Source organism: Necator americanus, chromosome II (assembly GCF_031761385.1).
Source record: "Necator americanus strain Aroian chromosome II, whole genome shotgun sequence".
Lineage (NCBI taxonomy): Eukaryota > Metazoa > Nematoda > Chromadorea > Rhabditida > Ancylostomatidae > Necator > Necator americanus.
In genome coordinates, this window is record NC_087372.1 from 40779163 (window position 1) to 40793336 (window position 14174).

At 39.7% G+C, this 14174-nt stretch overlaps 2 protein-coding genes across 5 annotated transcripts; both read left to right on the forward strand.

The window, feature by feature from the left end:
- Positions 1–3158: 3158 nt before the first annotated feature.
- On the forward strand, positions 3159–7161 carry RB195_020937 (uncharacterized protein; the record flags this gene model as incomplete). 2 transcript variants are annotated; one of them, XM_064189495.1, is made up of 8 exons in its annotated part: positions 3159–3181; positions 3239–3401; positions 5875–5983; positions 6183–6307; positions 6372–6500; positions 6562–6671; positions 6901–7015; positions 7072–7161. In XM_064189495.1, 8 exons carry the CDS (start codon positions 3159–3161, stop codon positions 7159–7161), a joined length of 864 nt encoding a protein of 287 aa, XP_064045376.1. The 2 variants fall into 2 exon arrangements, with proteins under 2 accessions (XP_064045376.1, XP_064045377.1); XM_064189496.1 differs by lacking the exon at positions 3159–3181 and having other exon boundaries at positions 3240–3401.
- A 1950-nt stretch (positions 7162–9111) lies between these two features.
- On the forward strand, positions 9112–14167 carry RB195_020938 (uncharacterized protein; the record flags this gene model as incomplete). 3 transcript variants are annotated; one of them, XM_064189498.1, is made up of 17 exons in its annotated part: positions 9112–9146; positions 10079–10187; positions 10311–10420; positions 11090–11147; positions 11267–11377; positions 11433–11516; positions 11600–11736; positions 11898–11973; positions 12051–12194; positions 12411–12574; positions 12790–12888; positions 12985–13066; positions 13143–13244; positions 13294–13368; positions 13537–13665; positions 13850–13927; positions 14081–14167. In XM_064189498.1, 17 exons carry the CDS (start codon positions 9112–9114, stop codon positions 14165–14167), a joined length of 1680 nt encoding a protein of 559 aa, XP_064045378.1. The 3 variants fall into 3 exon arrangements, with proteins under 3 accessions (XP_064045378.1, XP_064045379.1, XP_064045380.1); XM_064189499.1 differs by lacking the exon at positions 9112–9146 and adding an exon at positions 9701–9801; XM_064189497.1 differs by lacking the exon at positions 9112–9146 and having other exon boundaries at positions 10086–10187.
- Between the last annotated feature and the right edge of the window lie 7 nt (positions 14168–14174).

Genomic DNA, 14174 nt, shown 5'->3' on the forward strand with positions numbered 1-14174 from the left:
ACGTGGTTTCTTTTTTGTGTACTGGAGCTGGCCCATATCACGTCCTAATCATTGGATCACGAGACAATCTATATTTTCTTTTCTTTTAAATTCAAGTAAATGAACCGAAACAAGGGCAATCGCATGGCTCTAGTTTCGAATGAGAGCTTCGCGTGGTGTTTTTATTGTTTTTTTTGTATTCAACATAGATCTGACAATGAATGTCAAACTTGTTGAAATAAATACTTGACTTTTTTTAAATACAGGCTACATTATTATTATCAAAAGAATATATTCTAGCATACATTTTTGGGAAGTATTTACAGAAGCGACCTTCCAAAAAGACAGGATAGAACTTATACTTAAAGGTGCTGAATCCAACATTAGAAAGTTTCAACTAATAAGCCGAAAGATACTTTTATCCTAGCTCCCACCAATCTTCTGGAAGATCCTATCGTAGCTCTTGTTCCTTTACTTTGTCCTCTTGTGAAGTTTACAACCTATTCCACGAAAAAAAAAATTTGATCCAAGTCGGGAAACAATAAGAATCCCCCGCTATTTCTCAAAGTCTAGTTTCAAGGGTAGAGAGGGCGTATTGACGTACTCGAGAAGAGGCGGAGGGAGGGATGAGATGGAGCGCGCGCGCGAATTTCGCGTACGAGTATTTCGCGGTGATTGCGAACATCCATAGGAGGCCTAGTCCACACTCACGTCTTCGTCTAATAATTAATCGTGCGCAGCGTAGCTGAAGGCGATATAATTAGTCACCTACATACTATTTTGTTGGAACAAACATGTGATTTGTTAAGGCGATGTTCATGTTTATCGTCATTTTTGGACGAGTTTTCATAGGTTTTCATAGTGAAAATCTTCCGTTCCCGATGCAGTCATTGCTAGCAGCGCTCGCTCGTTTAGTTGTGGATGTGTCGATCCAGCCAGCGTATCCTTCAACTGATCCCCCTTCCTGCACTCGAACACACTTCAAGGCGACCGCAACAACTTCATATTTTTAGAACTGGTGGCTCCTTCTATGTACTTCTATTTCCATCTAAACGGTACTTTGTTGGATGTCCTAACTCTGTAAATGTATTCGGAAATATTACCTTTTGGATGAGGAGGAAAATGTTTTTGCCGGCACGAATTAGTAGTCTGCGGAAATATGTTGTAAAATATGTTCGCGCATAGAATCTGTGTAGGTCATGGAAGGTTGAGACAGGGACTTTTTGAGATAAGACATGTCTGTTCTCCTCTTTTTTGAACATAATTTTTGAAAATAAGATTTGTTACTAGTAATTTTTGAAAATAAGATTTGTTACTAGTACCAGTTAAACGCCAGCTAAGAACAACACTAAAACAACGCACGTCTTCTAAGTTATTCATTTATGTTTTTTTTTTCAAAATCCAAGCTAGTTTAAATGGTAGTTAATTGAAGGAAACTATTCACAATATTTCTTTTTTCAGTTGAGAGGCTTATTACTGTATTAGCTGGTAATATTTTACTAGAAATCGTGGTAATCATCGTCAGACGTGCTGGTTGTGCCTTCGTTATTGATTTTTGAGAAGGGGACGGCCGCTGTCGACATTTTTCTTTATAACATCCGCGTGTGCGCCGTTGATTCCGGAGGAGCTATTCTCTTTACACTATTTCATATTTAAAGTAGAGGTAGAGCAACAAATCTCATTTATTCACTTCAGTTTTCCCCAGGAAATCAATTGGTTTTGCAAGTAACAGCGCTTAAAGTATGCATTATTGCTTTTGTTTATTGTCGATAGCTAACTTTATGCTACAATATGTTACTAGCACTGATTAAAAGAGAATAAATGTTTGCATTTTTGTAGCGATGTTATGTACGACTCTCTGAAATCCATAGCTTCTCCTGAGCCGTTTTAGAAAATTTGAGAAAGGGTCATTTTCATGTTATACTAATAACATTTTACAACAGTCGTGTCGAAATACATTGATGTCTGGCGAGAAAACTGTCGCCGGCGCAACGTTTGAGGTCCAGGTCAGGTGATTTTCAGTGGAAAATATCTCAACATAACATTGCCGCACCTGCAATATTGTGCTAATGCATCATACATCTCACATTATCGACTTCGCTCTATGTTTCATACGTTTCTGAAATGTTCCTAGTTCCTGGAATGCGAGAATTATTTGTCAAAGTTGTATTAGAGTTCTCGGGATTGCAACACTGTGATCGTCAAGTACGACTGCACTTTGTGAGTAGTGCCTTCACTTGATCGTATCGATCTGTACTATATATAACGCACTCTGTACTCTGTGTTATAGTGACAATAGAGGTGCAGATTTCGAAGGAATAAACGTGGTAAAGTTTTTCCATATTAAGACTACTAGACTGATATTGTCGCTGTACTATTTCCTATGACATCTGAAATTCGATAATGATTGCTCGATTGACGTTATGGTTCGCTCAAGACTTACATGAAACCGTTGTGAAATGTAGTCAGGTGAAAACGACTTGAAATTCGGTGCAGTAAGCGGCTGCGCTCGAAGCAGCGCAGCCGCTTCGAGCGGTTAGAATCGAGCCGGGACCATCGCTAGCTTCACTTGGGCTGGAGTGATAAGTGCTCCGCCTCGCGTTTCGACCGCAGCCGCTTACGCAACTGCACCGACTGCACTGCAAGTCGTACGACCTGACTACATCTCATGCCCTTGCTAGCAACACTCATCGGTCCAGCCCAAGTGAAACTAGCGATGGTCTCGCATCGCTTGCTTCACTTTCTTTCACTTTCTTGCTTGCGAGAATCTTCTTTTGGCTTTCCCCCTTAATTTTTATGGGATTTCATGTGTGATTAAAAAATTGCGATAAATTGTAGTTGGGGATGGAAACTTAACCACACTCTCATTTGTGGGAGTTCTCATCTCTCTCTTTTCTTTTATTAGCTTTAGCCTACATGTCGTAATCCTCTATGAATAAACTTTAGGGTTTAGGGCCCCGACTGATTTAGTTATTCACTTCCAGAAATAAGTGAACAGTTGTGTGCCCCCTCGACTACACCCGAACACTCGCCTCAGTTTTGTCACATTTTGTACATAAAAGTGCCCGGGAAAAAAATGAACGGAAGATATAACGCGTATGTTTGAACTAGTGGTTGGCGGCGATGTTGTTTTTTAGCACAGAACTTTTGGCTCACATTTAGTTTCGTTACAGTCATCAATGCTATTCACATACGATACTTTGTATATTCGCATTTGCAAAGTGAAATCGATTATTTGACTCACTACACTAATTTTCAGAATGCTGGCTCGTTCTCTACTTCTGGCTCGTGGAGATGCGGTTATGCTTGCTAGTCGTTCCGCTTCTGCGGCCCCTTCATCAAAACCAACTGGTTCGCGAGTGAAAACCTTCGAAATTTATCGCTTCAACCCCGACAAGCCGGGATCAAAGCCAGTGATGCAGGCAAGTGAATTGTTTTAAAAGCATCTGATGTTTTTTGTAGAGTTAAAACAACCTCCTTGGGTGGTTTTCCAACTCCTGGTCTATCAGCAATCTGTAATAGATGTTGCTACGTATAGTCCATTCAGAAATGTGCGATCGCCCTGGTGTGGTGCCTAGCAGGGTGTACTGCAGCCTAGCAAATCGCCGCGCGTCCTTAACCTTCGTCTCGATGCATGTTACAAAAAAACCCAATGAAAATAACTTTTTCAAGCAGGTGTTGTTGCGGAAGAATCTAGAATACTCGTAAAAACAATACACATCTGGTTACCGTTTAACTGTGCACGTAATTGCTGCCCCATTTTACATCACCCAAAACTTGAAATAAACACTTGCGATGGGTGCTAATTTAGTTAGGAAGTGTCCCTCAGCCGTGCACTCTTTGTCTTGTATTTCGGCGCCCGAAAAAGACATGCCCATAACGGACAAACAACCTTCTTAAGTGAAAAATGGCTTCAACATTTGAAAAGCAGAAAGGCATTTCCAGTTATAACCCGTCGATTAACAGTTCATCAAATGCTGAAATGCTTGAAGTGATTAACTCAGTCGGGGTCCTAAAACCTAAACATTAGCCGTAGAGGATCTACGACATGTAGGCTGAAGCAACAAAGAGAAAAAAGGGAGCCACTTGAAACTACTACTGGTTCAACTTGACCAAACCATCCACATAGGCTTACCAGAAGTGAATAGGTAAGTTATATCATGTAGTGCTTTAAAATAAAAAAGATTGAAAATGGCTCCCATAGCAATCCACAATCACCGAGTAACCAAATAACTGTGCAACAGTTTTTACTCACACATTTTCGATTGGTGTTCCCAGATAAGGCCGTTGAGTTAGACTTTGTTAGGGTTGTTCGCATTCGCTGCTTCGTTACTTTACGGGGATTGTTACAGTAGGAAGTCGCTCCATGCTACAGAAGTCCACGATCAGCGAACTAATCATCATATCATACTAATTAGAGTGAAATTGCGAAGAGTCAGCAAGTTAACAGCAACTAGTACACGTATTAAACGATTTAACGACGATTGATGACTGACAACGAAATGAACTCCAACGTTTGTGCGTTATGGAAGTTTTTATTGCGCACCGAAATACAAGCTAAAAAGGTTACTGCTGAGAGGTCTCTCCCAACTACATCTGCGCCAACATTTTTGAAACCGAGCTGTACTTGCAGCAGCACCGTTCGATGAGATGTGAGTTCTATATGTGGACGAATTTTGATATCTGCTTGAGGGATGACTTACTAAATAACATTTTTGTTTTCAAAATCGATAATAACAAAGTTTTTCATCATGAGCGAGCACTCACTTTAAAGCCGCTATCCAAATGCATGCCTTGAATTTTTCATTTAAGTGAAAGTTTCGTCGTAGTAGAGATGTTGGGCGATCACGATTTTCCCACGTTTCCATGACGAAACAAGTGTTCCGTTACCTAGAAGACCTTCTTTAATATCGATTGAAAACGAGTGCCTGTAACATGTTGCACAAACCTTGGTCTTTTCTAGCAGGTTGTAGGGTGAATTGGTAGAATAAAGGAAATGCGCTACTGTAGGTATAAACTATTTTGGAACTAGTGTGATTTGAGTGAAGAAATAAAATAGTCATGAAAAAAAGAGACAGGCATGCAGGAATGATGAAATAAATAATGACTATTTTGGAGTTGTAGTTGTGTGGATGACGACCTCGTTTTAACTTGTTAAACACATTTCAAACATGAGCATCCAGGTGGTTTAGTCATGTTGAACATGTCGTTCAAGTTCATTTTTTTGTTAGGACCTGTCAGCTCAGGTCATTACGATGGAGAAGCGAACCAATACTCGTGCCCATCGACTCTGAAAAGAAGTTGACGAACGCTTAACTCCAAGGTCTTCCATTATCCCTATGCAATACTTGTAGGTTGGCTAACCATTAGACAACCTGATAAGACATCCAAATTTGTTGCAGTATTTTCCAAAACGGGTATCAGGGATCCTCGCTCGATCCGAACCGCTACGCTACACCGCACCGCTTCTAGCGCGATCGCTTACGCAACTGTAACGTGCTTCATGTCGCTTTGGCCCGAGTATAGCATGGATTACTCCGCTTTTTCAACCAGAAACCTCTTCCAGCTTCGTTGCTATGGCTACCTGATCAGATGCTGTAGCGCTCTTAGCAGTCAGTCTTATTAGTCTGTACATATAGTTGGTAGGCGAACACCTCCATTGGTCGTAACGGATGCAGATGAAGCTACTCAGTGGTGTGCATATTGATTCATGCGATAGCAATGGACATTCAGCAGGCCCAAAGGAGTGTGTAATAATAGGTAGAAAATGGAGCAGCGTAATTGTGGAAACGAAGGCATGGGCATCCCACTGTTGACTTCTTTTCCACTGTAGTTCTGATTAGATGCTCTGAGTGTGTGTTGTGCTAGAGCCGACAATAATTAGTTTGTTTTCAGAAATATGACATTGATTTGAACGATTGCGGTACTATGGTTCTGGATGCCCTCATCAAGATCAAGAACGAGGTTGATCCTACCCTCACATTCAGAAGAAGCTGTCGGGAAGGTTTGGATTTCGCTTCAATTCCTTACTCTTCTATCAAAATAATATCTTGCAAAAGTAGCAGTTAACATCTTTTTTTTCCGCAGAAGTTTGAATCAGGAGCCGGAGGTGATATCCGCTGTCATTACAATCAATTTAAATTCTCAGTAAATGAAGTTAACAATCTTCCTACAACTAATTGTATCATTCTGACAAACATCAGGAATCTGTGGTTCATGTGCAATGAACATTGGTGGAGAGAATACCCTCGCCTGCATCCAGAAGATTGATACAGATACAAGCAAGACCACCAAGATCTATCCTCTACCACATATGTTTGTTGTTAAGGTATTCCCAGTACTTTAACTACTGTGGTTTGTAGTGTGTGGAATAGTGCTGCTTTCTTTTATAGGATCTCGTTCCTGACATGAATCTGTTCTATGAACAGTACGCATCAATTCAGCCATGGCTTCAGAAGAAAACCAGTCTTAAACTTGGCGATAAACAGATGTTCCAGAGTGTCAAGGAACGCGATAGACTGGTAAGCGACTTCATCTAACCGGGAGGAAGCTAATACTAAACTAAAACTACTACTCTTAAAGGATGGACTTTACGAATGCATTCTCTGCGCATGTTGCTCGACTTCTTGTCCATCTTACTGGTGGAACGCTGACAAGTACTTGGGGCCGGCTGTCTTGATGCAGGCTTACAGGTGCAGTGTGTGATGGTTTTTTTTTTGAGATCCAACTCTACCTCCGCTGGCTACCCGTAAATTGTCACTATTACGTTGTTCTATATTTTTCTGAACTAGTGTCGTTAATCTGCCTGTTATGGTTCAGAGAGCTTCCGTTAGTGAAATTTTCGTAGTGATTATGCTTGTTCTCTGTTAGGTAGTGCGATCCTATTATAAGATTGATTTCTGGAAATCACAAACAGTTCAGATGGATCATTGACTCTCGCGATGATTATCCAATGGAACGTCTGCATCGCATGCACGATGCTTATTCGGCATTCAAATGTCACACAATCATGAATTGCACTAAGACTTGCCCCAAGGTAATAACGACCTGATTTCCATTTGTGTGTTCTTTTATTACAATCATTTTTTGCAGCATCTGAACCCTGCCAAGGCCATCGGTGAGATTAAGTCGCTTCTCACTGGCATTAAAACCAAGCCAGCTCCAGAACCTGCCAAGTTCTAAACGATTTATACTGTAGTGTTTAGAATCTATATGACATGTTGCTTAGTTTCAATAGGGTGGTAACCATCGGATCAGTTCTTTTTTAATTTACCAACGTTGTTGTAGTTTGCTAACGTATTGTTTTCATCTTTCCTGTTGCGCATTTCGTTGAATAACCTACCATATTTTGACGACTTGCTCAGCAGTTTGCAAAGCTTACTTCGTTGAGGAATCCATGTAAGTCTGTTCTACTCGAAATTTCTCTTCGTGTAACAGTAGATTTCCACTTGGTCATTGAAACCCGGAGAAAAAGAAACCGCGTGAGGCCACATAATTACTCCAAGAATACCACGGACAAATCGTAGTCCTGTATTGCATCGGATTTGTATGATTCACTGATCCCTTTTGTCAAAAAATAGAAAATAGTCCTCATTGCTAACTTGTGGTAAGGTACCGGTGATATGATCAGTTTTATACGGTACTACGTTGTCCTTTACATTCTATGTTACGGTTGTAATAGTTAGATAGCTATAATAAAGATTTCACATCGAGAATTGAAGTTTTTTCTAACCTACTTCCGACATTTACCACACGGTCATATACTAGGTCCCTGGAGAAAATGTAAAGTTTAGTATTATTTGCGGCCAAAGATACTTGCCGGCATGAATGTTGCGATTTATATATTACGTCGTATATTATTTTATACATATAAAATTCATTATTATTTATATTTATATATTTACAGATACTAATGGCGACCAGTTGTCATTATTTGCAGCATTTGAAACCCGGTAAACTTATTTGTAAGATTGAGTCATTTTCCATTGACGAGCGATGAGCCCCAGAATGTGTAACTTTCTCAAGTAGAATATAACGTATTATTCTGCACCTTTGTAATATGTTGCCTGTTTATATCACGCTGCTTTTTCACTTATCGAATCTTTGATTAAGTGAAGCTTTTCTGGTTCCGAGCTAATTTTTTTCCCATCAATTCGGCTGCGTACTTTGTAGAATAATCATGTATAAACACCCTTAAAAACCAAAAAAAATATATGGTTTTTTATCGTTATATCGGCAAAACGTAATTTTAACAATTCGCTTTCCTTTATAGCAGTAGATTTACACTCGGCGTAAAACGTGTTGTATCGAGGTGACGCGGTGAGACCTTGGTAAAACATGCACTCAACCTTCCATACAGTTCGGAAAAGCACCCTCCGACATCCCTTTTCCTCCCTCTAGTTTTTCTTCTTCTTTCGTGTAATAGTGGATGAACATTTTGCCCCTAAGATTCTGTCGTTTGTTGTTATTGTAGTCATAGTAAAACCCCGAAATCCACCCCCTGGAAGACGAACTATGCACAAATACACGAAAAGCGGAGAAGAAAACCAGTTCCTACCAACCGAAGTCTTCGAAAAGTTGCTCGGAAGAAACTAATGAACTCTCAGAAGAAGAATTCCTTTACTATAACGATTCTGGAAGATGCTAATCGTGCATAGCTGCATAGAAATAGGATAGAATACGTGGATTGAAACTACGTACCGACTAAGACAATAGGGTAGTCACAGTGTTCTTGATAACTTTTATATTCTTGGCCCTCTAAGTAACTAGAGAACTGGATGCGATCGAGACATAAAGTAAGCGCCAGGAGACTTCACATCTCATCACAGTTATTATTCGTTATTAAAGTTTTAGTTTTAAAGTTTTAGTTTTAGTTTTAAAGTTTTAGTTCTACCCTCCACTCTTCCATTGGCAAAGTGCTGACTTCCGAAAAATAACATTTCTGTGTATTTAGGAACAAAGTCAAAGATAAGCACAGCTCCTCAGCGAACCTACAAAACCACCAATGTTGAGAACCGAAGGCTAAATGCAGCGTAGGGGGTTCGTCGCCGCAGACGTTCCGAATAGATCTGGTCTCAGCACGATTGCGTGATACGGTACCACCCGCCCTTTATTAGGAAGGAATGTTCGAGCATGGAATTTTTCCCTCCGAAAGTTTTTGCAAGAGGGTCTGTTTGTTCTTGTAAGAGTGTAGGAGTGCTTTTTTTGACGTTAACTAAGGATATGAGTCTTCTTTCTTAGTGCTTCTTATTTGTTTTGGAGTAGATTCCGGGTAGGTCTGATTTGCATCCTACTTTTTCGGCCTTAAATGTGATTGCGCTTCTTTTTGTTAGAAATTGGATCTTCGATGTTGGCAATTGAATAGCAGTATCATTTCATCACCTCGAAAAGATTTCGAGATGAGGAAGTTACGAGACGTCCGCTTGGTGCAGTGAAATATCCATCGGTGTACAACACTCACTTGCCTTATCTTCATTCTGCAGAGGTTTTGGAGTCCAAAACATAATTGAGACGACGTTACAAACAAGGAAATTGGTTCTTTTTGAATATCCTTAAGTGGGGGGCTTGCAAGACTATGCGCAGTTTTTCGGAAGATTTCTTGTTTCCCAGTTCAGAAGCCATCAGTTCGAACACTAAAGCAGTTCACAATTGTGACATATTCTGAAGCGGGTAGCTGCGTTTTATTCATAACGAATTGGTTTTGTAGATAACAGTTAGTAGAATGTTTATTAGCAAGCGAACACAGTACATACTAGACCCAAAACGACATGAAGCACGGTGCAGTTGCGTAAGCGGTTGCGGTCGAAACGGTGGAACGCAGCGGTAAGGATTGAGTGAGGACTCTTGCTAGCACTGCTGCGGTTCGCGATGGTCCATCTCGATTCCAACAGCTATCATTCATTTTCCACCGATAATTTCTTTTTTATAATCTTTTTCTTTATTTTCTTTTCTACTTTTTATTTTTGTAATTTCACTCAGTCTTGTTTTTCTGATGACACCATTCTTACATATGTCTTGAACTAGTTTGATTGCTATCTATATGTTTTCGTTATCTGTCACTATTTGGCTGTATCAACGTGATTCCTTCGTTCTAATCCAGGGTAAAGATGATGCGTGGTGCGAGTCAGCAGCCGATCATTGTGTTGAGTCAAGGCACAAAGAGGGAGAGTGGTCATCAAGTCCAGATAGGAAACATTACAGCTTGTAAGGTCTGTTCGGAGGACTATTTCTTTAGTGCTGGCAGTTATATGGTCTCTAATGGACTATTCTAAATGCTGTGCAGTTCTTTGTGTTCACTCACTGAACTTTTGTAAGTACTACGAATGTTTAAGACTATTGCTGATGTGATTCGTACTAGCCTTGGTCCGCGCGCCATGCTGAAAATGCTTATGGATCCAATGGGTGGTATTGTGATGACCAATGACGGAAACGCAATCCTTAGGTTTTCCTTTTGTTCACCCTCATTTTTTTAATTTAGTTGGGGAGGTGAGGTGAGGGGGACACTCAACGGCGCTCTGATTCTGTTGTACTTTGGGGGCAGAAAAAAGTGCACAGACCATAAAGGAAAATTGATCTTAACTGTCAAATGGCTTCCTCTTTTGAAAAATTTTTGAAGGCGATACTTCATCAATCGACAGTTCAACACTGCAAATGAATAGGTAAGTAAATCGGGGGCTTAAAACATAAGCATTAGTCTTCAAGGATCCATAACAGTAAGCTAAAGGTACTAAGATAACAGATGAAGATAGAGATGCGAAGTATCCAATTATTGAAGATTTTCATAGTACTACGGCCTTTATTAAGGGTACACCTTAACTCAATTTGAATGAAAATAGTTGTATGCAAAAATGTTTCGATTTTCCTTCCATTGAAAGTACTACATGATATGACATAGCTACTCACCTCTTGCCTGTTTTGAGGACTCGGTGATGGTAAAGCATTATTTCATTAGTTCATTAGAACCGATTGATGGACAATCGCCTTTTCAAGTTTTTTTTTTTTGCATGCCGAAGTACAAGCCCCTGCCGTTTTGCACATCCTCCCCCACCTCCTCTTCTAAAAAAGAAAAAGTTCTATGGTTCTTGTATATGTGTATAACTTCGGTTTCTAGAGAAATCACTGTGAAACATCCAGCAGCCAAGAGTATGATCGAAATTGCTAGAACACAGGTTTGCAGCCTTTTCGTTCTGTCGTCTTTCCATTGCATTGCTTATACTTATTTGAAGTTCTTGTTCGAAATGGAGAAAGTCGAAGTTGCAAAATGAGCGTAAGTTTGTCAATATTTAAGGATGAAGAAACTGGAGATGGAACTACTTCTGTCATAGTGCTTGCCGGTGAAGTTATGGCCCAAGCACAACCATTTCTCGAGCAGAAGATTCATCCAACAATCATTATTCAGGTCTATATTTGTGTTGTCGTGCTGTATCCACTTTTCAATTCTTTGCTGATTTTAGGCCTACCGTGCTGCGCTTGAAGATATGATTAAACTAGCCGAGGAGAAATACAGCAGACAAGTAGACGTTAATGATGAGAAAGAGGTGATTCTTCATCCATTAGTCGTGTTTTTCACATTAATTCACCAACACTACAGGAAAAACTTTTTTTGCCCTAATTTCTTCAGATCACTACAGTAGTGCAATCCTGTCTTGGAACAAAAATGCTCAGCAAATGGATGGACCTTGCCGTACAAATTTCCCTAGAAGCTATCAAGACCATTAAAGTGGACAAGGGTAACGCGAGTGAAATTGATATCAAAAGGTATTCATAATCGTTTCATGGTTCTATTCGTACCAAAGGAATTGTATTTTGATTCACATGCTTTCTCAGTATTTTTTTAAGATTTTGAATCAACTTTGTTTTTGCTGATCAAGTCCCATTCTTAACACCAATGCAATATTGTCATGCTGAGATTTTTGCAGATATTGTCGTATTGAGAAGATTCCTGGTGGGACAATTGAGGATTGCAAAGTCATTAAAGGTGTTGTCTTAAACAAGGTAATCAAAACATATACGAATAAAAAAACACATGAGAATGTGCGGGGTTGGTAAACAATTGGTAAACACATCTCCAGGATGTTACACATGCGAAGATGCGTAGACGTATCGAGAACCCTCGTATTGTATTGCTTGACTGCAATTTGGAATACAAAAAAGGCGAATCGCAAACTTCCTTGGAAATCATGAAAGAAGAGGACATTAGCAGGATTCTTGAACAGGTTCGTGAAGAGCGCTTCTTTTTGTTATACCGTGTTTTTCACGCCATATCATTATCGTATATTACGGTGCATTTCGTCGTCCTAAAAAGGAAAACTCGGAGAGGTTTTGATAAACTTTTCGATACCTTGAGTTCTTATATGCATAATTATTCATTTGGGTTCAATATTCATGTAATCTTGCTTACTTGCTCTATAGCTCTGTTGCGCCTTTTAAAGGAAGAAGAATCGATAAGGAAACAGTGTGACGACATTATTCGTGTGAAACCTGATTTGGTATTTACTGAGAAGGGAGTATCCGACCTTGCTCAGCACTTCCTGCTGAAAGCTGGTATCACTGCAATTAGACGTCTGAAGAAAACCGACAATAACAGGCTGGCGAGGCTAGTTTTTAACATGATTTCTGTCTTCCTCTCATTACTTGCGATGATTTTCCGAGGACCTGTGTCGATCTTGGGTGTCTTTTCTTTTCTCTTTTGTCGTTTCTAGCGCACGTTAGCAAAATTATTCTGGACGAATTGAAGAAATGATTTAGGCCGAATTCTAGATTTTTGATATGGCAACTTTAAACTGAATGTCTGCATTTGTGCATCTTTAGAGTTTGTGGTGCACGAATTGTAAATGACACCACTGATCTGCGTGAGAGCGACGTTGGTACGGAAGCTGATTTATTTGAAATCACAAAGATCGCAGATGAGTGAGTTCAGACGCATTTCTCCAAGCAATGATGATATGATTCAGCCTTTCTTTTACTTTTTGTGGTCCTCTTTTATTTTTGTTTTAATTTCGTCAGGTATTATACATATGTGACATCCCCAACCACCACCGCATGTACGATATGCCTCCGTGGGCCATCTAAAGATGTTATTAACGAGGTTATTAAGATTCTCGGATTGAAAACGATGTTACTCTCTTCCTTTACGAACGAGCATCTAAAAAATTCATGTTTAGGTTGAACGTAATCTGCAAGACTCCCTTCATGTTGTGCGCAACATCATGTTACATCCTCGTCTTGTCCCTGGTGGTGGAGCTCTTGAGATGGCCCTGGCTCAGGTACATAATCACTAGTGACTTTCTTGTAGTTAAAGTTGGTTGTTTCCAGGCAATCACCGAGAAAGGCAAATCAATGGAAGGAGTGCGTCAATGGCCCTACAAAGCAATAGCTAGAGCTCTTGAGGTTCTTATTCTTTTTATATTATTATTGGTTTATCGATTCTTTCGTTACTTCTTCAAAGGATTTCAGTACATCTTTATTCCTTTTGGTTTAATGCTTGTTGAATTTTCCTTTTTTTTTTCTTTGGAGAACTATACAGTTCTTTTTATATTATTAAGCACATTGTTACAGGTCATTCCTCGAACTCTCATTCAAAACTGTGGAGGAAATACCATCCGCCAACTGACAGCACTTCGGGCTAAGCATGCCCAGAGTCCTGATAACTGGACCTGGGGTATTGACGGAACGACTGGAGATCTGGTATGAGGCTTCTGTTTATGCCTTATATATATATATATATATATATATATATATATATATATATATATATATATATATATGTGTGTATATATATCTTTTTCCTTTTTATTAATGGTAATTGCGAGTAGTTCCAATTCCAGTTTGCATTTATATTTTATTTCAAAAGTGACTTCAATTTCCACAGGTTGATATGCGCCAACTGGAGATTTGGGATCCACTCAGTGTGCGAGAACAAGTTTTGAAGACTGCAATAGAGACATCGGTGGGTTCTAAAGTTGGCCGGGCGTGCATTATTTTCTATTACTTCCAGTTCTTTTGAGGACTCCAATCTTGTTATTCTTCACGCCTTGCATATCTTGTTTATTTTTGTTTTGTAGAATTTGTATCTTTGCAGATTATACATTTGTGTATGCAGGTCATGTTACTGCGTATCGATGACATTGTTTCTGGAACCAAGAAGTCTCAAAAGGGAGATGGGCCCAACGAGGAGATGCCGCAATAAACAATAT